The sequence below is a fragment of the Lissotriton vulgaris genome, chromosome 5, assembly GCF_964263255.1.
Source record: "Lissotriton vulgaris chromosome 5, aLisVul1.2, whole genome shotgun sequence".
In the NCBI taxonomy this organism is placed as follows: Eukaryota; Metazoa; Chordata; class Amphibia; order Caudata; family Salamandridae; genus Lissotriton; species Lissotriton vulgaris.
The window spans coordinates 1,723,075,072-1,723,101,355 of record NC_141693.1 but is presented as its reverse complement, the minus strand read 5'-3'; the positions used below and the strand labels follow the sequence as shown (position 1 = coordinate 1,723,101,355).

General features: G+C 47.6%; 1 protein-coding gene across 18 annotated transcripts in view; it reads right to left on the bottom strand.

Moving 5' to 3' along the window:
• The window catches only part of HDAC5 (histone deacetylase 5), a 1,827,433-nt gene that overhangs the window by 390,989 nt on the left and 1,410,160 nt on the right, over positions 1-26,284 (bottom strand). For all 18 annotated transcript variants that reach the window (XM_086923942.1, XM_086923931.1, XM_086923932.1 and 15 more), the window contains 2 exons: positions 10,238-10,406; positions 9,724-9,857 (listed from right to left, as the gene is read on the bottom strand). In XM_086923942.1, coding sequence (XP_086780068.1) covers positions 9,724-9,857; positions 10,238-10,406 — 303 coding nt within the window. The remainder of the gene's footprint in view (positions 1-9,723; positions 9,858-10,237; positions 10,407-26,284) is intronic.

Below are 26,284 nucleotides of genomic sequence, written 5' to 3'. Positions count from 1 at the left end.
ACTGGTCTGACCACCACTTAATCCTCTTCCATCTCATTCAGCCAGCCACTCTACAACCCCCACCCAAGAAGAGCCCAAATGGACTAGAAACCTCACACAGATCAACATGACCGACCTGGAAGAAAAAACAATTCCCTCCTCACCACCTCCATGGGGGATCTATCCAAGACAGAACTCACCGTCCATTACAACACATCTCTGACATATTTTCTTGACCAGATAGCCCCTCTGAAACTAAAAAAAGCCAGGAACATCTCATCCAGATCCTGGTTCAATACTGACATCAATAACGAAAGGAGGCAACTTAGAGCCACAGAAAGTCTGTGGAGAAACAACCACCCATTAGCCTACTCGAGCAACTCAAAGTAGCTCAAAGAAACTACAAAGAACACATCTGTAACGACGAAAAATCCAACTTCTTCTGCTCTGCCTTGGACAATGCAAAAAACCGGACCAACAACTGTTCAAAATCATCAAGCAACAAACCACCAAGCCCCCTGTGTCCACTACCCAGGCCTGCAAGCAACTGTGCGAAAACTTTGCCAACTTCTTCGAACAAAAAATCACCAAGATTGAGCTCTCACTAGACATCACCACCAACCACTCATGTGAAAGCCTGCCCTCACTCCCAACTGAAAGCGCATACAGGCACCACACAAATACTTGGAAATCCTTCAATTCAATCTCGGAAGCCGAGATTATCAAGCTAATCTCCACCTACAAACCCGCTTTTCACGTCCTTGATCCCATACCCTCCCAAATGGCTAACAAACTTAAACTCACAATAGCCCCGTTTTGGTGCAGAATCAACAGCTCCCTGAGAACCGTCATCATACCGCATTGCCTTAAAGTAGGCCAAATAACGCCACTACTAAAAAAAACAGGCCTGGACTACACAGATCTGAACAACTTCAGACCCATCTCCAATCTCCCCCTCCTGTCCAAAATTCTCAAAAAATGCATCCTATCACAACTGAATCAGCATATGGACAACATCAACCTTCTTGATCCCCACCAATCGGGTTACAGAATGGCTACAGCATGGAGACTGCGATCCTAAACATCACAGATGATATCCACAAGTCACTCGATCACAGCTGCCTACTCATTCTCCTTGACCCATCATCAGCATTTGACACCGTTGACCACCATCTTCTCATCAAGGCCCTACAAGAAAAGGTGGGTGCCGATGAGACGGTCCTCCGCTGGTTCACCTCCTTCCTTCACAACCGACCGCAAAGGATAAAAATCAAAAACTTTACCTCCGACCTGCACCCCGTCAGCAGGGGTGTACCCCAAGGCTCAGTGCTCTCACCACAACTGTTCAACATATACATGGAACCCCTCACCTCCATACTTGCTAATATCCCCTTCCACCTATGAGCTGATGACACCCAGATCTATCTGGAAACCTCCTCCCCAGACGACATCCTCAGAATAAACAACACCTTAAAAGAAATTCAACACTGGCTGTCCCTAAATCACCTGAAACTGAAGCAGGACAAAACGGAGATCCTCCTCATCTCCAACAAAGAAGAGAACCCACAAATCACAGAATGGCTTAAAGCTTAGGACAGTCTAAATGGTAATCTCACCCCGGCTAACTCCGTAAAATCATTAGGAATCACCCTGGACCCCAAACTGGACATGACCAAACACATCAAAAATTCTGCAAAGACCGCCTTCCTCAACCTGAAGCTTCTCTACATGATTAAACCATCCATTCCTAACAAAGACCTCAAAGAAGCCACCCAAGCACTGGTGCTATCCAGACTAGACTACGGTAACGCAACCTTAACCGGCACCTCTAAAACCCACCTAGCTCTCCTCAAAACAACCCTCAACGCAGCAGCCAGATTGGTCACTGGAATCAGGAAATATGATCAAATTTCTCCTGCACTAAGAGAACTAAAATGGCTCCCAATTGATCAGCGGGCGTACTTCAAAACAGCCTGCCTAACACACAAAGCCTCAATGTGAACAACAAGGACCCCCTGTTCAAAAACTAAATTTCTAATACAGGGAAATGAACAATGTGTGAAGAAATAACCACATTCAATAATAAAACTAGGGAGCAGACCAGTATGTAAAGCACACAAATCAATTAAGAGTTAAACAAATTCAATTTATTAAAAAAGTTACACATTCAAATGTTATCTTAAAAAAGGCAGGGTCAATACAGTATAGTTAAAATATGCACAAAAGGTACTAAGAAACTATTGGATCAACAATTATACACACAATTAAACATACAGAGTACATAAAAATTCAGTGGCAAACAATAGAGTTTATCGACGCGCGTTTCGGCGTTATCAGAACGCCTTCATCAGGAGCAACATTCAATCTGCAAAACATGTTTTAAGAAAGAGTTAGACACAACTCTAATTTGGAAAATTCATAGCCAATAACAAATTGTTAAAAACATCTCATTGTGCTTACATACAGAGGAAAACCCTAATGAAGCAGTTACAGTATGTAGCTGCAACAGATACAAACTAATCGATGTATATTTGAGCAGTAATGGGGCCCCACAGTTTGTAATAAAAGAGGGGGGTGGGACAGGAGAGGGGGGAAGGACCGGGGTATTCACAGTCTGGATGATATTAGACATGTATATTTGTCATCCTCTAATGAGTATTAAGTGTATGCAATCTACCATAGTGAAGGTAGTTACATACATAAGGTGTTGCTAAAATAAATCTACTATCTTTAGTATGTTCCTACCTGGAGGACACAAGATGAGTGTTCTCTGTTAATTCTGGAAATATTTCAACGTCTGTTTTCTTAGCGGAAATACAAGTCACCTGGTTTTAGGATGCTTTAAGTCTGAAAAACATGTTGATCAAACAAATAAATTCTTATGCTCAGGGCGTTGTTTTAGGAGGGCGAGATATGGATCAATTTATTGCACTCCTAAGTAGAAGTTTACTCATGTAATATCAAAGCTTATTATTTTTGAAACGCTAATTTATCAGGAAACAAATAAATTCAATTTTTCATTTTGCACGATTCCTTTAAATAAGGTAAATAACTTCAACTAAGGATGGGGGTATCAAAAAATCTATGTACAACGATGTTAGTATCAAAGTGAGTAACAGCTTCTATCCTATAAGATAAGGTACAAGCAACCTCAATTATTGCTTACCAGAGAAACCCGTGAGAGCGAGCCGTGGCTTCAACTTAACGAGAGCTGCATTTAATCACAAACTCTGATATTGTAATGGCATCCCGCAAGCGTTAGTCTCTGTACCTAGGAGGGTTTATTTAGAACACGGTCAACATTAGTAGTTCTATAAGTCACCTTTAAAAATAAACCCTCCTAGGTACAGAGACTAACGCTTGCGGGATGCCATTACAATATCAGAGTTTGTGATTAAATGCAGCTCTCGTTAAGTTGAAGCCACGGCTCGCTCTCACGGGTTTCTCTGGTAAGCAATAATTGAGGTTGCTTGTACCTTATCTTATAGGATAGAAGCTGTTACTCACTTTGATACTAACATCGTTGTACATAGATTTTTTGATACCCCCATCCTTAGTTGAAGTTATTTACCTTATTTAAAGGAATCGTGCAAAATGAAAAATTGAATTTATTTGTTTCCTGATAAATTAGCGTTTCAAAAATAATAAGCTTTGATATTACATGAGTAAACTTCTACTTAGGAGTGCAATAAATTGATCCATATCTCGCCCTCCTAAAACAACGCCCTGAGCATAAGAATTTATTTGTTTGATCAACATGTTTTTCAGACTTAAAGCATCCTAAAACCAGGTGACTTGTATTTCCGCTAAGAAAACAGACGTTGAAATATTTCCAGAATTAACAGAGAACACTCATCTTGTGTCCTCCAGGTAGGAACATACTAAAGATAGTAGATTTATTTTAGCAACACCTTATGTATGTAACTACCTTCACTATGGTAGATTGCATACACTTAATACTCATTAGAGGATGACAAATATACATGTCTAATATCATCCAGACTGTGAATACCCCGGTCCTTCCCCCCTCTCCTGTCCCACCCCCCTCTTTTATTACAAACTGTGGGGCCCCATTACTGCTCAAATATACATCGATTAGTTTGTATCTGTTGCAGCTACATACTGTAACTGCTTCATTAGGGTTTTCCTCTGTATGTAAGCACAATGAGATGTTTTTAACAATTTGTTATTGGCTATGAATTTTCCAAATTAGAGTTGTGTCTAACTCTTTCTTAAAACATGTTTTGCAGATTGAATGTGGCTCCTGATGAAGGCGTTCTGATAACGCCGAAACGCGCGTCGATAAACTCTATTGTTTGCCACTGAATTTTTATGTACTCTGTATGTTTAATTGTGTGTATAATTGTTGATCCAATAGTTTCTTAGTACCTTTTGTGCATATTTTAACTATACTGTATTGACCCTGCCTTTTTTAAGATAACATTTGAATGTGTAACTTTTTTAATAAATTGAATTTGTTTAACTCTTAATTGATTTGTGTGCTTTACATACTGGTCTGCTCCCTAGTTTTATTATTGAATGTGGTTATTTCTTCACACAACACACAAAGCCTTACACACAGGGAAACCGGACTACCTAGCCGCCAAGCTCAAGAGGGCAGGTCAGACAAGGAACCTCAGGAGCTCCAACTCCCTCCTGTTCATCCCCATGAGAACATGCAAACAATCAACCGCGGCCCGGTCATTTGCTGGCAACGCGCCCAAAATCTGGAACTCCATTCCAGCAGACATCAGAACGATCCCATCCTTCACAAAATTCAAAATGCACCTTAAAGTCCTCCTCCTCAACGGCTCCATCCCGAAGGGATAACACCCGCCCCCATGCCAAACCCTATCCACGTTACGCTTTGGCTCCGCACCAACTGATTCAACTCAGCCAAAACCGTGCAACCTCAACTATGCACTCAACAAGGACACCCCAAGACTCTTCTACTACCTCAAGAATACGCAGCACCTGTGGACTTCTGAACGTTTGTTTTATATTCCTTTATTAAGTATCTCTTATGAAACACTGTTGTAAAAGCGCTCCAATACCCCCGGGTCAGGGCAGCGCTATAAAAAACTCCTAAAATAAAATAAAATAAACTATATCAGTAGAAGCTGTTAAGCAATATGGCCCAAATGAGCAAACAGACATTGTCATTCTAAAAATAAACATGAATCAGCAGATTTGATGCTAATTTATGCTGCTTGTTATCTGGCATTCATTCATATGGAATGTTTACCCTGAAGACTGCACTGATCCGACACGTACTGCATGCATATATAGATATTTATGTAGTGCAAACCTAGCTATGCAGCATCAGAGTGCTGTAAATAATGTGATGGGTTAGGAGTTGATCTACAAGATCGTGTACATCTAGGGGGTAGTTATACAAATTCATTTTACATACACTACAGTTCACATTTTTAGGTAGAGGGAGATTACAGGATTTTCCCAGAATCACACGATCTTAAGTTAAGAGCCAAGGCCAGGGTTCGGACTAAGCATGGGCGAAATGTGCAAATTCGCGTTCCGCGAATTCGCGGATTTCCCTGCGAAATTGCAAAAAAAAAAATCAGTGAATTCGCAAATTTGCCAGCGAAATCGCGGATTTTTTTGCGATTTGCCCTGGAGTACTTTCTACTGGCTAATCCAGTAAGTGCTTCCTCATTGGGTAAATGTATAGTGCTTTTACTACACTGCAGCTGCGTAAAGGGCCAGAAGATGTGTCTCCAGTGACCATGTGTGCCTGTAACACAGGCACAGGCACACATGGTCACTGGAGACATAGTAAAAGCACTATGGGGCAGATTTACAAGCCGCATGCGCCTCTTTTGCGCAGCAGTTGCGTCACTTTTGTGACGCAGTGGCAGCAGAAAAGATGCACCATGGTGCTGGGTATTAACAACGTGACGCATCTGAGAGATGCGTCACGTTGTAAAGCCCTGCGCCATCAGGAGGCGTTCGGGCGCAGGGGAGGGCGTTCCTGCGCAGGAACGCCTCCTAAAAGTGGCTGAGTGAAATCTACAAGATTTCACTCAGTCACTTTAGGCCAATGCTGCCTCAAAACCCTGCGCCTGCTTGAAGCAGGCGCATGACTTGACGCAGCATTGGGGAGATAGGGCCCGCCAGAGAATTGCTGGAGCTGTGAGTCGCGCTTGCGACGCAGCTCCAGCAATGTGCTGCTTTTACGGCACAGATGCGTGGCGCATCTGTGCCTTTTTGCCACATGGTGCGCCGCATTGTAAATGCGGCGCACCATGGGTGGCGGAGCTGCGGCGCACAATAACTGGCGCATCCCTGCGGATGCACCAGATATTGTTAATCTGCCCCTATACATTTAGCCAACGAGGGAGCACTTACTGATTAGACAGTAGAAAGTACTCCAGTTGAGTAGAGGTATTGCACAAAAAGGTGGCATCTTCGTGGACAAACACGCAGGGCGGGATTCATTCTGTCCCCTGTTAGACTCGTTTTTTGTGCCCTTCTGCCCTGTGTTATTCCCTTGTTTTTGTGCCCTTCTGCCCTCTGTTAGGCTCGTTTCTGTGCATTTTCTGCCCCCTGTTAGATCCCTTTTATTTGTGCCCTTCTGCCCTCTGTTAGACTCGTTTTTCCCTTGTTTTTCTGCCCTTCTGCTCTTTGTTAGACTGCTTTTTGTGCCTTTCTGGCCTCTGCATCACCACATCATCACTCAGCATTATCCCAGAATCACTCAGTACCACCACATTAACACTCAGCACCACCACATTATCACTCAGCACCACCACAGCACCACTCAGCACCACCACAGCACCACTCAGCACCACCACAGCACCACTCAGCACCACTCAGCACCACCACAGCACCACTCAGCACCACCACAGCACCACTCAGCACCACCACAGCACCACCACAGCACCACTCAGCACCACCACAGCACCACTCAGCACCACCACAGCACCACTCAGCACCACCACAGCACCACTCAGCACCACCACAGCACCACTCAGCACCACTCAGCACCACCACAGCACCACTCAGCACCACCACAGAACCACTCAGCACCACCACAGCACCACTCAGCACTACCACAGCACCACTCAGCACCACCACAGCACCACTCAGCACCACTCAGCACCACCACAGCACCACTCAGCACCACCACAGCACCACTCAGCACCACCACAGCACCACTCAGCACCACCACAGTATCACACAGCATCACTCAGCACCACCACAGCATCACTCAGCACCACCACAGCATCACTCAGCACCACCACAGCATCATTTAGCACCACCACAGCATCACTCAGCACCACCACAGCATCACTCAGCACCACCACAGCATCACTCAGCGCCACCAGAGCACCACTCAGCGCCACCAGAGCACCACTCAGCACCACCACAGCATCACTCAGCAGCACCACAGCATCACTCAGCAGCACCACCAGCACCACCACAGCATCACTCAGCACCACCACAGCATCACTCAGCACCACCACAGCATCACTCAGCACCATCCCAGTATCACTCAGCACCATCCCAGTATCACTCAGCACCATCCCAGTATCACTCAGCACCATCCCAGTATCACTCAGCAGCACCACTCAGCATCACCACAGCACCACTCAGCATCACCACAGCACCACTCAGCATCACCACAGCACCACTCAGCATCACCACAGCACCACTCGGCATCACCACAGCATCAATCTGCGCAACCATTCAACAACAACTGGTGCAAATAAGTGCTCTCAATGTTTCAAGCTTTATTACAAATGTCACAAAAAGATGTTAATATTTCACTTCTGTTCTTGGATTTTCGTCACAATAAAATACACTGAACATAATCTTCAAAAGTTATTTACAAAAGTTTAAGCTATTGCCCTTATACATTAAAATCACTTTTATTTAAGTATTAATTATTTAAAAAAATTAAAAGCCATTGTAATTTGTAATATCAACACATCTAAGTCACGTAAATACAAAACATGTTGCATTACAAATGCAATAGGTGTCACATTTGTGAAAGTTATAACTATTTGCATTGTAAATGACAAAGCTATTAATTTAGCTATTTTCAAAACCAACACATAATTTAAAAAAATTGTCATTTACAAGACCAATAGCTCAAACTTTACTAATGCGAGACATATTGCATTGCAAATGTTTGTTTTTATATCTGTCAGGGCTTCCTGTTGAGGTTTAATTTTCGTGACAGGTGCCTCATTGCCTACTTGTAACTATTCTCTGACCCTGCTTCAAGGGTCAGAGCAGGGTCAGAGAATAGTTGCAAGTAGGCAACAAGGCGCCAGGAAGCACTTACAGCAGCAGGTGCCCAAGTTGAAGTTAATTTCTTTGTAACCGTTTTGTAAAAGGTTACAAAAAATTAGCTTCAACTTTTGCACCTGCTGCTGTAACCCTGTAAGTGCTTGGCTGAAAATGTGTCCACGCTGATTCGTGGATTTTACCGCTTTTTCGCGAGATTCGCGGAAAATCCGCAAATTCCGTGAGCGGAACGAATTTTCAGCCCATGCTTAGTTCGGACACAAATCACCAGATTCCAAAAAGTGGCAGCTCTTGCCACTAGATCACATTGTCACAGTTCTTTAATACAGTTATGAGAGAGAATGAGGACCCATACTAAATGAGAGAGGGCTTTCATTAAAGCACACCAGCACAGATGGATATCTTGAGTAAGACCGCCATCTCAGGGAGTTGGTTGTAGGTGTTGAGGTCAGAAAACTGAACGGAGTTCAGAGTTGATTATGTAAGCTTCAAAAAAACGTAAGCAATTCAGTTAATTTATTTTATCTTGGAAGGCACTTGAGAGTAATCCAATTTCAGATTAGTAATGAAATTGTCCTTTATTTATTTTTTGTAGCAGCCAAAACGTGTTGCGTAGCAGAATTGCTTCAAGGCTGTAAATAATTCATCCAAAATTCAAAATTAAATATAAGTACATTAATTTTGTTTGAAAAAAAGAGAGATTAATTCAAATGGAACATTAACCAATTGTATTCAATATAAATTATAGGCCAAGCATCCGAGACCGATCAATGAAGCTCTTGTCCCTGCACCAATCATTTATACCAAATGTAGCTTGGTAAATTGGTACTCAGACTTCTTCATATGGAAGATGCTCTTCTCTGCTGATAACCCCTAGGCAAGGAGGACTTACCTTAGAAACATCCATAAAGTTGAAGGAGTGTGGAAAAATGTTCCTTTTTTACTTCTAGTGTTTTGACAGAAAGCCCTACTAATCAGGATACAATTGTTCCACTCTTTCAACCAAGACGTCATGCATACTGAATGAGGTTACTACATACACAACCTGGATGTTTCTAAGGATCTTACAATCTATTTAAGAAGGAAAGGTAATAGGATTATGCGATAAAGACCCATCATGAAGCCAATTTTCCTATTTTCTTTCTGTGTCTGTGTTTTGCATAGATACAGTCATAAACCCTGCCCTGTACATTTTCTGTCATTTACGTTTGCAGTTAACATTTGTTTTTCATAAGTACTCACCTTTTTTCAAAAAAGCTTTCCGAGCTCAAGTCCATCACTTTGTTATCTCAGAAAGGTGTTTTGTACAGGCATTACTTTCCAAAATTTCACATCCACTTTCACTACTTATATTTGCATTATACATATATGCTAGTTGATACATGCGGAGCGTGGACACGTACTTTGTGTGGGTGCTGGCAAACTACTTGTTCTGAACACATTTTGTACAGTTTCTGTCTACCACTTGCTCACCTCACACTTGCTTAGCAAACCAGTTTCTTGTAGTCTCGACCATATACTCTGGATTCTCCCAGCATGCTCTGGATGATTGTTAGTGTTTCCACATGTGCACTGGTGCTTTAACATGAAGGTGTCGTACACCACACCTGGTATGGGGAACAGGTAAGAGAAAAGAGATGAAATAAAGGGACAGAAGAGTGAGACAACAATTTTACATTTGAAAACAGTCACTAAAACAGTCACTACTTTAATACTTTCCCAGATGCTAGCTGCCACATCCACCCCTTTTTCCCTCGGACCAAAATATATTCTGTGGCGAGATGTAAATATATATAAAATAACCCTAATGAATTAAGTAATGGAGCGATGTAGGGGGTAAAAAACTACATCTCTTAGGTTCACTGCTCTTATTTAGCTTGGGGATACTTTTTGAAGAAACCTACAGAATAAGCACTGCAAAGTAATAAAGGCCAAATACTAACTCGCCTGGAATTTAGATTGGAGACTGGGGCTGACTGTCTCTTACCGGTAGTGAAAAGGTGCTTGACTGGGGCTTCAGGGACAGGACTCTTGGTGATGGCGGCGGCAGCAGGAGACGACTGGGTCCGGCTCAGCGTTTGATGTGGTATTGTACCCATGCTTAGCGAGGATTGGTACACCTGGAGATGTTGAAGTGACTGGGAGTCTGGAAACAACTGTGGGATATTCAAGAAATAAGATGGTACACATTGGTAGCAGGCAGGGCAGTTTACTCCGGTGATACAGAGCAGACACTGTAAGAGTGGCAGAAAATGACATCACAGGGTTCTCAATAAGCATCCAGTTGGAAAGTTCATTAGATGGCGTCCTAGTAAACTGAGCCAGTGATGGGGGTGGTGGTAGGGAACACAAAAACTATGAATGGGAAAAGAAGCTCAGGAATTCATTATAAAGCAAGGACTAGAGAGTGTCAATGAAACTTAAGGAACCCCAAGTGACACGGACCATTTTTCAGTGAAGGTTCTTATCTATTTGTTAAGATTAGTACTCAGACTTCTGTATAGGTAAACCTGAGGTTCTGTATTTTTACCCATCTGAAGTCTTTTTTCCTAACAGTTTTTATTTTGAGTTATGCAATATGAAACAACCAACATCTACATTGATCCCACATATGACCCTATCATCTCATCAGAAACACAGAGCACAACCCCCTCTATACAGTAGACATGCAACAGGATAGGACATTTTGTTTGACAATTCTACTGTGACAATTCTACTTGTGTCTTAACCTCCGCTGAGTGCAGTCAGGTGTGCTGGTCCGTTATCCCACAATTACATGCCAACAATCAATCCATGAATTAGTACCTCATTACCCTCCATGGTGTTCTCTCCATCTACCCCAAACTCTGTCAAACTTCTTAGGGCGGCCTCTCCTAGCATAGACCATTATTTCTGCCTCCATGCACATGCCCAGGAGCCATTGGGGTTTAGTTGGCAACCGTGATTCAACACAAAGCTTAGCAATGTCTGTATTTGCCAACATAAAACCCCAATTCCAGAACACAGTGTGTAAGATCGTCATCACAAAGGACTCCGAATAGGATGAACTGTGGGGTGTCTTAGTAATCATTATCTTCAGAATAGGCTCCAGCTCTGCAACAATGGCGGACCTTGCGATCAGAGGGCAGGACCAGCAAGTATGCAGAAATGTATCCTCTGCCACTCCACCGGGTCTCTGCCCATTTGATTACCTTACGTTTTAAACGTGTGTCTGGTTTATTGTTTATGATGGTGCAGTATGGTTGGTAAACTAACCTATTGAGCGCCTCCTCACCAAGAATCCTGTGTTCCATGGGCTACCGCACGGCACGGTCTTCCAGTCAATTTTCTCTGCTTGCAGGAAATTACACCTATATTTTTGTATGGGATCAGAACATATTCTTGCCGTAGGGCTTCAAACAATTTCACCCTACCCACCTCAATTTAGTCTCTTACTGCGGTGATGCTTATTAGCATCCCATTTACAGAATCCAGTCAGCTTTCTGACATCCTTCGATATGCGTCCCTGCAACCGAGGTGTTCGCTTGGTCACTTTTACAAAACCAACCCAAGTGTCTGTTAGCCTTATCCCAAAAGTCTAATGTTGCCTTTATGGTGCACAACAATTGGCGCCTACTCTTTTTGCTGTATAAATAATGTAAGCATGCCTTTCCTGGCGCAGAACTCAGAAATGCCGAGGTTACACTCAGTCAGTTTCGTTAGGAGTCTAATGACAGACATGTCAGAGCCTATGCCTGGAAAGCTATTTTTCGTACTTTTGAAAGATAATGAAAATACAACCAATACTTGGAAATATGCGGATCGTTTAAGCCCACATCATCTTCATTCTGCAAACCAATCACAAGCTGCTAGTGTTTGTTCCCTTTGTAGGGCTTGCCTGATAAACCACGTGTAAAGTTAGTGCTACTCGTTTAATGTTAATGCTAGTTCTCACTACAAATTGGTTGATACCATTCAAACATCAGTGCTTGATACTTTTGTAGGGTGAGGATAATAACCTTTGCACACAATTGGAGTCCCTTCCCCCGGACCCCCAATGGTCGAATGTAGTTAAAACCCTTGCATATGGCGAGTGCTAGAAATGATTGCTCTCATCGTTTTGGGTGTGGCCAATAATCTCCAAATACTATAAACTTTTATTGCCCCATCATGTGTGGCAAGTAAGCTTTGCATACTGTTGGCATCAGATTCCTTCTGTTGTATCTGACGAGAAACTCCTGAAAATGGTTCTTCTCGTTTCTCTTATTAGTACATGTTTTTGAGGGTACTCCACACTGCCTGGCTACCCACTCTTGTATACTGTTCATATTTGCTCCTTTCATCAAGCTGTGGCTGAAACAAAATTCCCCCTTGTACAAGACTGATAACTTGTATGTTACAAGTGTTTGTTCCCTCTGTGGCATTCGCATTCTAATATGCTCTAAATGTTCTCCCACCTCTCTGGACTGTGGCGAATATGGGGAGCTACCCAGTTTGGCTAATGGTTGCAATTCGTATTAGTGACTTACTGGTGTGTCAATTTGATCAAGAGTTAGAGGTTGGTACATGGCATTTGGCAACTCATTCTCCTGCACTTGCCACTTTTCAGAGAATGGCTGCTTACATGGGTGTAGTACCAGTCATACATTATAATTTTTGAACAGTGATTGGCTTTGTACATATTAATTATTCGAGCCAGCAAATGCTTGCCTCCGTCAGAATTCTGTGAGTGACACAAACCAATGTGTATGCATCTGGCTGAAAATGGTCCAGTCTCTACTCAACGGAGCTCCACACTGTACATTACATTTCCAGTTGGTGCATTTGAGGCACCTGCTGTTAGCCCTTTTTTTTCCAGTGCTGCAATGCCAGCAGCCTCTTGGTCTCTGATTTCATGTTTTACCTATTTGTACACCTCTTCGTTGGTCTGCCCTCTCTACAATAATCCCCCTCCTCGTTCTGTTTCCTTTTTAGAAGATGCGTCTGTTCTGGTTGGTTTTGAGAGCATGCAATATCTACCACAGACGACTCAATGAGCAGGTCAGAGTGATGTTGATGGAGGGAGACATTTAATGACTCACAGTTTGAGATCAGGAACAGGCAGTATTGGGGAGGGGACGTGGGAGGCAATGTGACCGCAGCAATGAGTCACTCCTGCCTCTGACTCACTGTTCTCGCATCACCCATCAATGAATGGACACAGTTTGTATTGCTAAGAAGGATTTGTAGTCAAGGTCGATTAACGTTCATGAGAGATGCTTTCTTGCTGTTTGGTCTGTTAATCCAATCTATATACATTTTTGGATGAGATAACACCACCTACTGCCAGCCTGTAGGGATGTACATCTTTTTTAAACCAGTGTCCAATGCATGTTTTCTGGTATAAAACATCAGATATCAGTATCTTTCTGTCAGCATTGTTACAGCATATCAAAGAAAAATACGACAAAGCACCCACTGATACACTCACAAGGTGCTTGTTTACACCCTTGTCACGAATTGAAGCGTCATCAGCAATTGGGGTCCTACAGTTATGCACCTAGGATCTAAAACAATATGCCTGTATCCATCAGGACCAATCCAACCATGCTCCAATTTAGTAAACTGCTAAACGGACTAGTTACTTACCTTCGGTAACAATCGATCTGGTAGAGATACAGTCTAGCCGCAGATTCCTTAACTTACAATATCCTCCCAGGCATCAGACTGGATCCGGAAAATCTTTTTCCCAGCAATACCTCTGCATGCCGGGAGGTGGCGTCGCCCGGCTCCGTTCTGACGTCGTACACGCAAGTGACGTCAGTGGAGCCATATAAGCCCCTCCCGGCCTGCTGATGTCAGTTTTTTACAGGAAACTTTTCCGCCCCACAACGTGGAGCCATGACAAAAACTGCAATAGCACAGGAACAGTGTGTGGTAAAAAAGAGAACATTTTTTATAATGATAATCCAAAGTAAGGTGAAAGAGCACCCAGCACCAGGAAGGACTGGAGGGAACTCACAGAGCCCGTGCTGCAAGCAAGGGCCTAAGAAAGCCCCAAGCTGCGCCTCATGTCATGGGGCTAACAGCTGCGGCACAAAGGATACAACAAGACAGTCACAGATTATCACTACAGGAGGGAAGGTAAAAGAACTACAATATTGAAAGAACATGTTGCCAGACAAGTGATTAGAAGTGAACGACCACCAGAAGTTCACTGCACACACCCTCCGGTGAAGGAGGGACTGCAATACCAAAGAGAACCCAACCCAAACGACTGCCATAGAAAGAAGGAGGCACAATATGAGGTGGTGGGGGGGGGGAGTAAAAACAAAATAACTCCACGTGTGAAGAACACAGGTGGATCAACATGAGAAGGTAGTGAAAAGTATGGACCTAAGCCACCTAAAAAACGTGGACGGAGTGGAGAGCCAAATGGCTTGAACGCCGAAGAAAACCCCCTGCACCAACAGAAGTTGCGAGAATGCGCCACCAACCAACACTAGGATAAAGAAGAGGCGAAGGCCCCCACGCAAAACAAGACACCCTACCCCAGAGTGAGGTGCGAGAGTGTGAGAAAGTGCCCTGGGCTCATGCCAATCAGGTGCCCAGGGCCTGTGTTCCTTCCCTAAAACTGTGTTGAAAACAAAACCCAATTGGCATCTTTGGCCACCTGTCAGCCCCTAGTAAATGGTACCCTAGGTGCCCAGGGCCTGGTGACCGGAGGAGACCCCTAAGGGATGCAGCACTTATTGTGCCACCCTTAGGGGCCCTGCATCCTGGCACCCACACACTGCTTTGGCAGGCTGAGTGTCTAAATACAGAACTAAACAGAGAGTCGACATGGCACACATCCCTGTGTGCCATGAACACAAACCCAATACCCTGGCATACATCAGCCAGCCCTCTAGCTGGGTGCCCTATGCCAGTGGTGTGGGCACAGGTGCATGAGCCCTGTGGGACTACAGTACCCAGGGCCATTACTGGGCACTGTAAGTGCAGTGATGCCATTAAGAGTATATGGTGCTGGGAGGTTGTCATTACGAACTCCGCAGCACCATAATGGCTACACTGAAGACTGACAAGTTTGATATCAAACTTCTCAGCACATTACACCCCCACACTGATGCCAGTGTGGGATTTGATGTAAAATGCACTACAGAGGGCATCTTACAGATGCCCCCTGAAACTTAACCTACAATCCACGTCTTGTCTGAGAGGCAGCATAGGCTGCCCCTCAGCAGACATGTTGCTGGACCCCTGGGTGGAGAGCCCTCGCTCTCAAGGGCCTGCAACAATGCACATCCTGGGACGAGGTGCCAAGCCTCCTCCCCCAGGATGGGCAGGGGAAGCTTCAAAGGCATTCTGCCTATGTGAGCTTCTCCAGACCATTTGCTGTACTCAGCAACTAGCCCTCACCATTTCTGACACCCACTCTGGCGGGAAACCCTACGTCAGGAAGGGGGGTGTGCCAGCCTGTGCCAACTCCACCCCTCAGGTGGGAGAGGCGAAGTGAAGCACAACCCCGGGCTCCGGCCATCTTGAAGATGGGGAGCCCTGCCCAATCATAGCTAGGCTCCTGCCCCCCTCCCACAGGAGAGGAGCAGGCTAGGGGGTGTACCCACCCCAGGACAGACCCATTGGTCCCTGCCCTTGCCCTACCTGTAACACCCCTAAATTTAGTATTTAGATGCACCCTGAAACTTCCTTCCTCAGATCCCGATTGCAACAACAAGAAGACCAAGAAACAAGAAGACCTGCTGCGCAGCTGCTAACAAAAGGACGACACCCACTGACTTGGCCCCAGAACCCTACAGGCCTGTTGATCCTTGAACCTGCTCCTGTGAATCTCTGGCGTCTCCCGCGGACAGCAACCTCGACAACGCCTGGCTTGAACCTTCCAAAAGACTGGGACTCCTATGAGCAGTGGTTCTGCTCCAACAGCAATACCTCTGGTGCCAGCCAGGAACCGCAAATCCAGTCCACTCTGCACCCGCCAAGCCTTGCCTAAGTGACCCAAGACCACGAGGACGTCCCCACGGCAACTGGGACCCGAAGTCTAGTACCCAAAGACCCTTCTCGATGAACCAGACAGCGCCTGCAGCATTAGAACCAGGGACCCCTCCAACCACGACCAGCCGAGGGTAAGATTTCCCGACACCAAAAGACACCCCTGCACCCGGCGCCCTGCGGCCCCCTGCACCCTCCTTTGGGGTACCTACCTCTTCTCCAAGATCCCAACTTACCTCTCGAAGTGGTGGTCACACCTGAAGAATCTCCGTCCCCGAGCCTGCAGCCTTTGTTCACTTTTTAACTTTCCCATTGGATAACATTGAGGACCCGACGGCTCAAAGGCACCCTGCACCCAGCCGCCCGAGTGCCACTGGAAGTGCAACAACTACCCTACTCTACTTCCCCATTTGCCCTGAGTAAGTGACCAGGAGCTCAGCTCCCACAGTCGCGTTGCCTGCTTGCTTGCAGCCACCAAACGAAGGCCCCTTAGACTCCATTGGATTGCATTGAGACTACGCTCTCTGCACCCGGCTGCCCCTGTGCTGCTGAGGGTGCAACTACTGTACCTTTCCGACCCTGGGAGACCCCTGAGTCTATGCCCAGAACCTTAACTCCACCACTCAAGGAGGGTCTTTGGGTACTGGACTTCGGGTCCCAGTTGCCGTGGGGAAGTCCTCGTGGTCTTGGGTCACTCAGGCCGGGCTTGGCGGGTGCAGAGTGGGCTGGATTTGCGGTTCCTGCCTGGCACCTGGGGTATTGCTGTTGGAGCAGAACCACTGCTCATAGGACTCCCAGTCTTTTGGAAGGTTCAAGGGAGGCAGGTCCTCCGGGGTTGCCGAGGTTGCTGTCCGCAGGAGACGCGGGAGATTCACAGGAGCAGGTTCAAGGATCAACAGGCCTGTAGGGTTCTGGGGCCAAGTCAGTGGGCGTCGTCCTTTTGTTAGCAGCTGCGCGGCAGGTCTTCTTGTAATACTAAAGTTAGGGGTGTTACAGGTATGGCAAGGGCAGAGACCAATAGGTCCCTGTACTGGGGTGGGTACACCCCCTACCCTGCTCCTCTCCTGTGGGAGGGGGCAGGAGCATAGCTGTGATTGGGCAGGGCTCCCCATCTTCAAGATGGCCGGAGCCCTAGGTTGTGCTTCACCTCGCCTCTCCCACCTGAGGGGTGGAGTTGGCACAGGCTGGCGGCGCACCCCCTCCCCCCCCCCTTCCTGACGTAGGGTTTCCCGCCAGTCTTCCCTCCAGAGTGGGTGTCAGAACTGGTGAGGGCCAGTTACCTAAAAGCCGATAACTTACTTTCCTTCCATAGGCTAACATTGACTGGTTTTCACTGAAATTTCTTGTGTGGAGTTTTGAAACTTTAAAATATTCATCTAAAATCAGTCGAATAACGAATTCCAAAATACTCACCTGTGATCAGGAGAGAAGCCAGTGTTGTACTTTTTAGCCCACTACGGAACCGCAAAAGTAATCTTAACTGTACTTACCAGTTACCTGCATTTTCTTCCATAGGAAACCATTGACTGTTTTACAATGAAATTTCTTCTAAGTGTCGATTTTTGCAAACTACAAATATTCTTTAAAAATCGTACCAAATAGATTGTTTTTCGCCATGAGGGAAATGATGGAGTTTTGCAAGAAAAGGAAGGATGTCCATGTAAGCTGTATCTATTTAAGATAATACTGGAACAGATAAAGGTATCCGGGGAGGCGGGTGGGCGTGTGTAACTCTGCAGCTCTACATGCCAAGAACAGATGCATACTGGTAAGTAGTATTTTACGTTCGAGGCATATGAGCTGCAGATTACACACTGTGCATAGATTGTATAGCAGTACCCACACTTAGCAGCGACCACCCGTATCTGTTGCAGTGGTTTAAAACAGTGTTTTGAGTACAGCCTGTCCCACTGTAGCTTGTTGTTTAGTTTGCACATCAACACAATAGTGTTTTGTGAATGTGTGCGGTGTAGACCATGTAGCTGCTTTGCAGATGTCATCAGCAGGCCATACTTTAGATGGGGTCTTTACAAATGACCCCAGACTGGAAGTAGGCCTTGCCATTTCCCTCTCATGGTCTGATCATAAAACAGTCCCCTTTGAGTTCGATCCTGGGCGACGGTATCTGCCTCTAAAGGAAAATAACAACTGGACTCTCAAAAGGAACTACAGAGGCCTTAACAACGTAGCCCTTAGCCCCTTCATTGCTAATCTCATTTCCCCTTCCAAATCTGATACGGATAATGTCGCTCAGGAATTGATCAACACCATCTCAGAAGCAGTTAATACACTTGCCCCTGTTAAACCCCACTATTGCGCCAGGAAACGTCTGTCGGTCCCTTGGTTCTCTGACTCCCTTAGACTACGTAGGCAGGAATGTAGGAGACAAGAAAGACTCTGGAGAGATCACTCTGACCCTGATGATAGGATCAAGCATAACAATCTTATTACAGGTTATAAGGCCGCAATTCTAGTGGCCAAACAATCCTACTTTACTGACCTGACCACCTCTCTCAGTTCCCCTAGAGATCTTTTTAAAATTGTGGACTCTCTGTCTCTCACTCCGTCTCCAGATCCCACTGTCCCGTCTCAAGAACTCTGCGACCAGATCTCCACGTTTTTTCACACCAAGATCGTGGATATTCATTCCGCCTAAGAAGCCCTCAATTCCACTCAGGATTCCGCCTTACCCCCTGACCCCCTGCCCCGTCCCGCTTTGCTCTCGGTATCTCTAGGACGCTTGTCCAATTTCCCCCTCCTATCCTATGAAGGCTTAAATGCTCTTCTTGATAAACTTAAATCGGGATCCCCCTTGGACCCCTGCCCCCTCAAAATATTGAAAGACTGCAGAGAAGTCCTGCTCCCCCCTTACCTTGATGTAATGAATTCGGCAATTTTAAATGGCGTCTTCCCTGCATCATGGAAGCTGGCTATTGTAAAACCCTTATTGAAAAAACCAACTCTGGATCCTGGTATCCTTAAAAATGTTTTAATCCCTTCTCCCTGCCCCAGCCAAGATGCTTGAGGCCCACCTCAATTACCACCTCAGCGCCTTTCTGGACAACGCTAGCCTGCTAGATGCTTCACAGCATGGCTTTCGAAAGGCGCACAGCACTGAGTCGGCCATCACAGTGGTGGTCAACAACATCCGTGCTAAGGTCGACAGAGGTCATCCTACCATCTTGATCCTGCTCGACCTCACAGCCGCCTTTGACACCCTGTCTCCTTCTATCTTGTCTAGGCGGCTCGGTGAGATGGGAGTGGAAGGACCGGCCCTCGGACTCTTGACATCCTTCCTTAACCAACGTGCCCAAAAGGTCAAACTGGGTGACTTCCTTTCCTCTGCTAAGCCTTTGCATTGTGGGGTCCCACAGGGCTCATCCTTGAGCCCCACACTCTTCAACATATATGAGGGCCCACTTGCAAGGCTAGTTAGATCTTACGGATTGAAATTCTTATCGTACGCTGACGATACCCAGATAATGGTCTCCTTATCCCATTCTGTGGAGCCCACGGCCCTTAATTTTAAGAAATGCATGGAAGCCGTGGCAAGTTGGATGTCCTCAAACTTCCTCAAGCTTAATGGGGAAAAAACCGAGATCCTCATCTTTGGTGGCAAACAAGATCTCTGGTCGGATGACCAGAGATCTTGGAACCCCCTTGGAACCTGTCCCAAGCCGTCTCTGGTTGCCAGATATTTGGGGGTCACCTTTGACACCACACTGGCGTTTGATAAACAAGTGAACAAAACTGTTTCAACTTGCTGTGGGGTTTTGAGGATCCTCAGGAAATTAGTACAGTACCTCTCCCCTGATGCTCGGAAACAGGTTGTTGTGGCCCTCATCTCACCTCCTCTGGACTATTGCAATGCCCTCTACCTTTTTTCTCCCTCGCCCCCAAACTGTGGAACACGCTTCCAGCTGACCTTAAGGGCCAGCCATCTCTTGCCCTTTTTCGGAAAAATCTAAAAACCTGGCTATTTGCAGAATCCTACCTGTAATATATGCTTCCTTATGATGCCTCTGACCACTCAGTTGTTTTTTCCATCAGATGTGCCTTGATGCCTTCGGGTTAAGTTGCGCCATACAAATTCCCAATTCATTCATTCATTCATTCATCCCAGGGAATGTTCCCTAAAAATGCCATTGAAGCCCCTATCTTTCGTGTAGAATGGGCTTTAGGAGGAACAGATAACGTACGTTTAGCTTTATGGTAGGAAATTTGTATGCATTTGACAATCCACCTAGCTATCCCAGATTTTGATATGGGGTTACCTTTGTGTGGTGGTGAAAAATACACAAAAAGTTGTTTTGCGAAAAGTTTGTGTCCTTTCAATGTAGTAAAGCAATGCACTTTTGACATCTAAGGTATGAAGAGCTCTTTCTGCAACTGTTTGTGGCTGCGAGAAGAATACGGGCAGCTCTACAGATTGATTGAGATGAAAGGGTGAAATGACTTTTGGAAGGAATTTAGGATTAGTTCTGAGAACACCTTTATTTTGGTGCATTTGCAGAAAAGGTTCTTGAATGGTGAATGCTTGTAGCTCACTAACTCTTCTGAGAGAAGTAACAGCTACTAGGAAAGCAACGTTCCAAGTTAAGAATTGCTGTTCACATTTATGTAAAGGTTCAAAGGGAGGTCCCATTAACCGTGTGAGCACAATGTTTAAATTCCACACCGGTGAACGTGGTGTTCTGGTAGAAATTATTCTTTTGAGCCCTTCCATGAAAGCCTTTATGGCAGGTACTTTAAAAAGTGATAGATGGGGGGGCGTGGCTAGCAGCCAACGATGGCGGCCGCAGCTTAGGGAGGCTCCTGCGGTGAGGCGGCTTCCCACATAAATCCGGCACATATATCCTGTGCAATTCTTCTGCTTTCGGGGCGGAAAGGGTCCGGTGACCGTGCGGCGCCCTGAGTGCAAGCGGCGGAGAGTCAGAGGCTCCGCTACGGTCGGAGCTCCGAGGCGAGAGGAGGGGCCTGAACCATCCGGACAAGCAGCGATGTAGCCTGAGGACGGTGGCCGAGCGGAAGTGGGACGAGGCCGGGAGCGGACACCGGAAGTGGCGGCCTCCCCCCCCCGGCGCCTCACAAAAACACAGCAAGCGGCAGCACTCCCTGGCGCACCTGCGGGCTGACAGAGGATGCCCTGCTGGCGCCGGGTGCTGGAAGAGACTCAGGTGACAGGGAGGCGGCCGGTAACGGCACAGGGGCCCGTGCTTTGGCCCACCTGGGACCCGACCCGGCGGACCATCGAGGGGCGGGCTCGCCTTCAAGTGACCGGGAAGAGGCCCCGGAGGTGTGCGGGGCGGGGATCTGTTGGGGGCCACGACTCCTAGGTGGCGCCGGGGTCTTCCACCCCCCCGCCCCCCGCGTTCTGAAGCACCGAACGGCGCTGGTGGTGGCCGTGCGTCACCCTCAATAGTCCGGCGGCCCTGTGGCATGTGTCCCTGAACGTCGGAGCCTGGACAAGGAGAGCGGGGGTCCAGCATTCCACATCCCGGGCTGAGACTGTATATCACCGGGTGGACGCTAAGTGTGGGGGTCATATCACCGGGCTCTACCACTGCAACAACTGATCATAGGCCTTGCGCGACCAGTGCCACGTGCAAGGCAACCGTCTAAGTGGCGTAACATCCTTCACCTGGCCCGAATCAAGCGACGACCCCGGCCTGCACACGCTCTGTTTTCGGAGGTACATAATGGCGCAAAGGGGGCCCAGAGGCAGCTCCACGCAAGCAAAGATGGACAAATTTGCCTACGACACGCACACTCCCCCGCAGGAACAACGCAGGCAGCCCGCGAAGGTGGCGGACTCGGAGGGAGCGAAGAAAGCCACACTAGAAGACGTCCTGACGGCGCTGGCTCAGGTACAGGCGACGGTGGGGGCGACGGCGACAGAGGTCACCCTGATCCGAGCGGACCTCCAAAAAATCAATGAGCGAATGAAACAGGTCGAGGTTGTCACCAAATCACTGGTTCAGGATGTCTCGGACCTCCAGATCGAAATGGGACAGCTGCGGGCGGACAACAAACTACTCAAGGAAAAGCTGGATGACCAGGAAGGGCGCTCGCGACGGAACAACGTCCGCATCCTGGGAGTGCCGGAATCGGAAACAACTGGAGCGATGGACCTATATTTGGAGGACATGATCAAGAACAAATTACAACCTAAGGGACTATCACATTTCTTCTCTGTGGAACGAGCACACAGAATACCGGGGGGAAAGCCGAAGACGAGGGGCCCCCCCCGAGACCGATCCTGGCAAGACTCTTCAACTTTAGAGACCGTGACGCCATTCTGCAAGCGGCTAGGGTGGCGCCGGCCATTCAGATCCAAAACTCTAAAGTGTCATTCTTCCCGGACTACACAGCAGAGGTGTCCCGGAGACGGCGGACGTTCCACGAAGTGAAGAGAACGCTCCGCGAAAAAGAATTGCCCTACTCTATGCTATTTCCGGCTAGGCTCCGGGTGGTAGCTGATAAAAAGGTCTGGTTTTTCGACTCCCCTGATGTGGCCAGGGACTGGCTGGAGGGCTGGCACACTGTGAGCAAGAATCGGAAGTCCAACAGACACAATATGGAACACCGGGCGGACAGCCGGGCTGGTTCGCAAACTTCGGGGAGAGGAGGGACGGAGAGGTCACCAGCCCGAGACCTCGTGGAGACTGAAGGGAACGAACGCTCGGAATGAGACAATGGGGTCAACCTGACTCTTCACCTAAGAATTATTGTCTTATAGCTGCAACTGGACGCTGGCCTGCTTTGTCCTGGAAGTAAGCAGGGATGCCGCCTGCCGGGGGAGACACTCTCCCCCTTACAAGCAAGTACACTGGTTTGGGGATGGGACAAGCACTCTGCTAAGTTGGGGGGGCGGGCAGTTGGAAGTCCGTTAGGCAGGGGGGCAGGGAGGGGGGTTTGTTTTGAAGTTGTTTGGAACACATATACATGGTCGAGAATCGTACCACACCACTCATGTGACATTTTGGAACGTTGGTTGAAGCGGGGAGGTAGGAGCTGTGATGTCAGAACACGCATTACACAAATTAGTGACGTTAACGAACGCATATGGCGGATGACCCTTCTTTTAGACAGGGGGACGTAGACCCGAATTCTCGGGGTTCCCCGTTAAAATTGATGACATGGAATGTACGGGGCTGGGGGATAAGATCAAACGGGGACTGGTGTTACTCACACTCAAAAGGCTGAAACCCGCCTTGGCGATGCTGCAAGAGACACATTTAATGGGTGGGGCGACCAAGGCCATGGATCGGAAAGGGTACAAAATGTTGGTACACTCGGAATTCTCGTCTGGGTCCAGGGGCACCGGTATCCTGCTGCTGAATTCCTCACAGTTTATTCCACTACAGACTAAGATTGACGATCAAGGATGCTTCGCCACAGTACAGGGGCAGTGGGAGGGTAGACTCATTAATCTAGTATCGGTATACATCCCCCCTGCACTCCACTCGGTACAACTCCCGAAATTAGCTGAATTCCTACTGGCCCTTCCCGAGGGAGAGGTAATTCTAGGGGGTGACTTCAACGCCATTATAGACACACAGTTAGACCGGTTTCCGGCGGGCGGCTCCGCTGGCAGCTCCTCACACTTCCAGCGCTTCATGTCTGCCATGGGTCTCCTTGACATGTGGAGAAGCTCCCACCCCCAGTCCCGACAGTTCACCTTTCACTCCACTGTACACGGCAGCCTTTCAAGAATTGACCATTTCCTTACCGTAGGCAACAGCTCCCATCACATAGACACCGTAGACATACACCCCAGGGGTGTCTCTGACCACTCCCCGATCACTCTGGAGATGTCCACTCACGAGAAGGTGCGCAGGAGGATATTCCCAATACATGCTGCGTGCTTAAAGGTTCACAGGGTCCGTAAGGCCCTTACGACAGCGACAACACAATATTTCGCTGAGAATGTTAACTCCGTGAGTTCGTCGGAGGTACTATGGGAGGCATACAAGACGGTATTTAAGGGGCAAGCGGTAACCTCGATCGCGGCTCACAAGAAAGATAAGGCCCTGGAACTCGCTGACTTAGAATTAAGCCTACAGGAACTCACAATGACACATGAAAGGCAGCCCACGCCGAGCACGGCACACGCACTCAACATCCAGCAACAACTCTACACAGATCATCTGAGGACCCAGGTGAAGGGTCACATTGCTGACACTCAAAATAGGGTTTATGAGATAGGAGATAAGGCGGGTAGGCTGCTGGCCTGGCTAGACACACGAGACGGCGGCTCTAGTGGCATCCAGCAGGTGAGAGATAGCCGGGGTGGGGTACACACTAGCCCGGAACTCATAGTGGAAGCGCTGGCGTCCCACTTCGAGGGGGTGTACACCCCTGAGCGGGAAGTGACTTCCGAAATGGCCAGAGAAGCACTGGAAGGGATAGAGATCAAGACACTGTCGGCGGAGGCCACAGTAGACTTGGAGGCAGATATTACGGCGGAAGAGATACAGCTGGCGATTAACGCTTTGAACCCGGGAAAAGCGCTTGGCCCAAATGGCATTCCTATTGAATGGTACCAAGCGAAACCCGAATTACTGAGTACCTATCTCTTAGCAATGTACACAGAATGTCTAGAGAAAGGGAGACTCCCGCCTGACCAAAGACTGGCCACTATTGTGGCTATCCCCAAACCGGGGAAACCACCGGGGGATTGCGCCTCCTATCGCCCCATCTCGTTGCTTAATGCAGAAATTAAAATCCTTGCCAAACTCATAGCGTCCAGACTTATGCCACACCTGGCCGACCTTATACAGCCAGATCAGTCCGGGTTCATGCCACACAGGAACACGGCACTGAATTTGCGCCGACTGCATGGGGCATTGGCAGGGGCAGGGGCACTCACATCACCGGCGGTTGTACTGGCCCTCGATGCCAGAATGGCCTTTGACCTGGTGGAGTGGAACTACCTGTTCGAGGTCCTGTCCCGTATGGGGTTCGGCCCTAAGATTATAGCATGGGTGAAACTGTTGTATGCCGGCCCGGCCGCGCAAGTGGTGGCCAATGGACACATCTCTCGCAAGTTCCTTCTGGGTAGAGGCACTTGTCAGGGTTGCCCACTCTCACCGCTACTGTTCGCAATTTCGCTGGAGCCTTTGGCCACCATGATACGGACCTCGCCACTGTTGAGGGGGATTGGCTGGGCGGGGGGCTGGGAGGACCGGCTATCCCTCTACGCGGACGACATGCTGGTATATCTCACTGACCCTGAGCAGGGAGTACCGGCCCTTCTTCGGCTATGTGACGGCCATGGGAAAATCTCTGGTTACACAATCAACTGGGCCAAATCGGAACTGTTTGTTCTGAAGGGCCCGGCCCCGGCGCTGACCACTGACTGCCCTCTGAAGATAGCGGGTTCCTCCTTCAAGTACTTGGGTATCCATGTTACTGGGGACCCTGTGGAATTCATGGAAAAAAATTTGACACCCCAAGTTGAGCGACTAAAGCAGGATGTAAGATTCTGGGCGGGGCTGCCCCTCACGTTGTTGGGGAGAGCCGCTCTCTATAAAATGAAGTCTTTACCCCGCTTCCTGTATGTACTTGAAAATACTCCATACCCTGTGAGCCCTAAGTTCTTTCAACGGGTGGCAGCGCTGGTGTCCAACCTGATGTGGGGCAACCTCCCGCCGCGTATCGCGCAAACTAAACTGCACAGAGGGTGGTATGACGGCGGGATACCACTCCCCAACTTGACAATGTACTATTGGGCGGCACACCTAAAACCCATCAACTGCTGGTTACACACCCCGCAGTCCGAGCCCGCTTTCCAGGCAGACAGGGCGCAACTGGGCTTGAACAGCCTACTGGCCCCACTGTATGACCGTACAAAGGCAAATAAATTGAAGGGGCCTACCAGGCTAACCACGGCACTGTGGCATACGGCTACCGCAGCGTTGGGCTGGAAGGGAAGAATTACGAAACTCACACCACTTTGGGACTCTAAAATCTTTGGAAATCTGCGAACCAGCAGGGGCTTCTCCCAATGGGACGCGATAGGCATATCTACAGTTGGGGACCTGTGGGAGAGAGGCGCGGTACT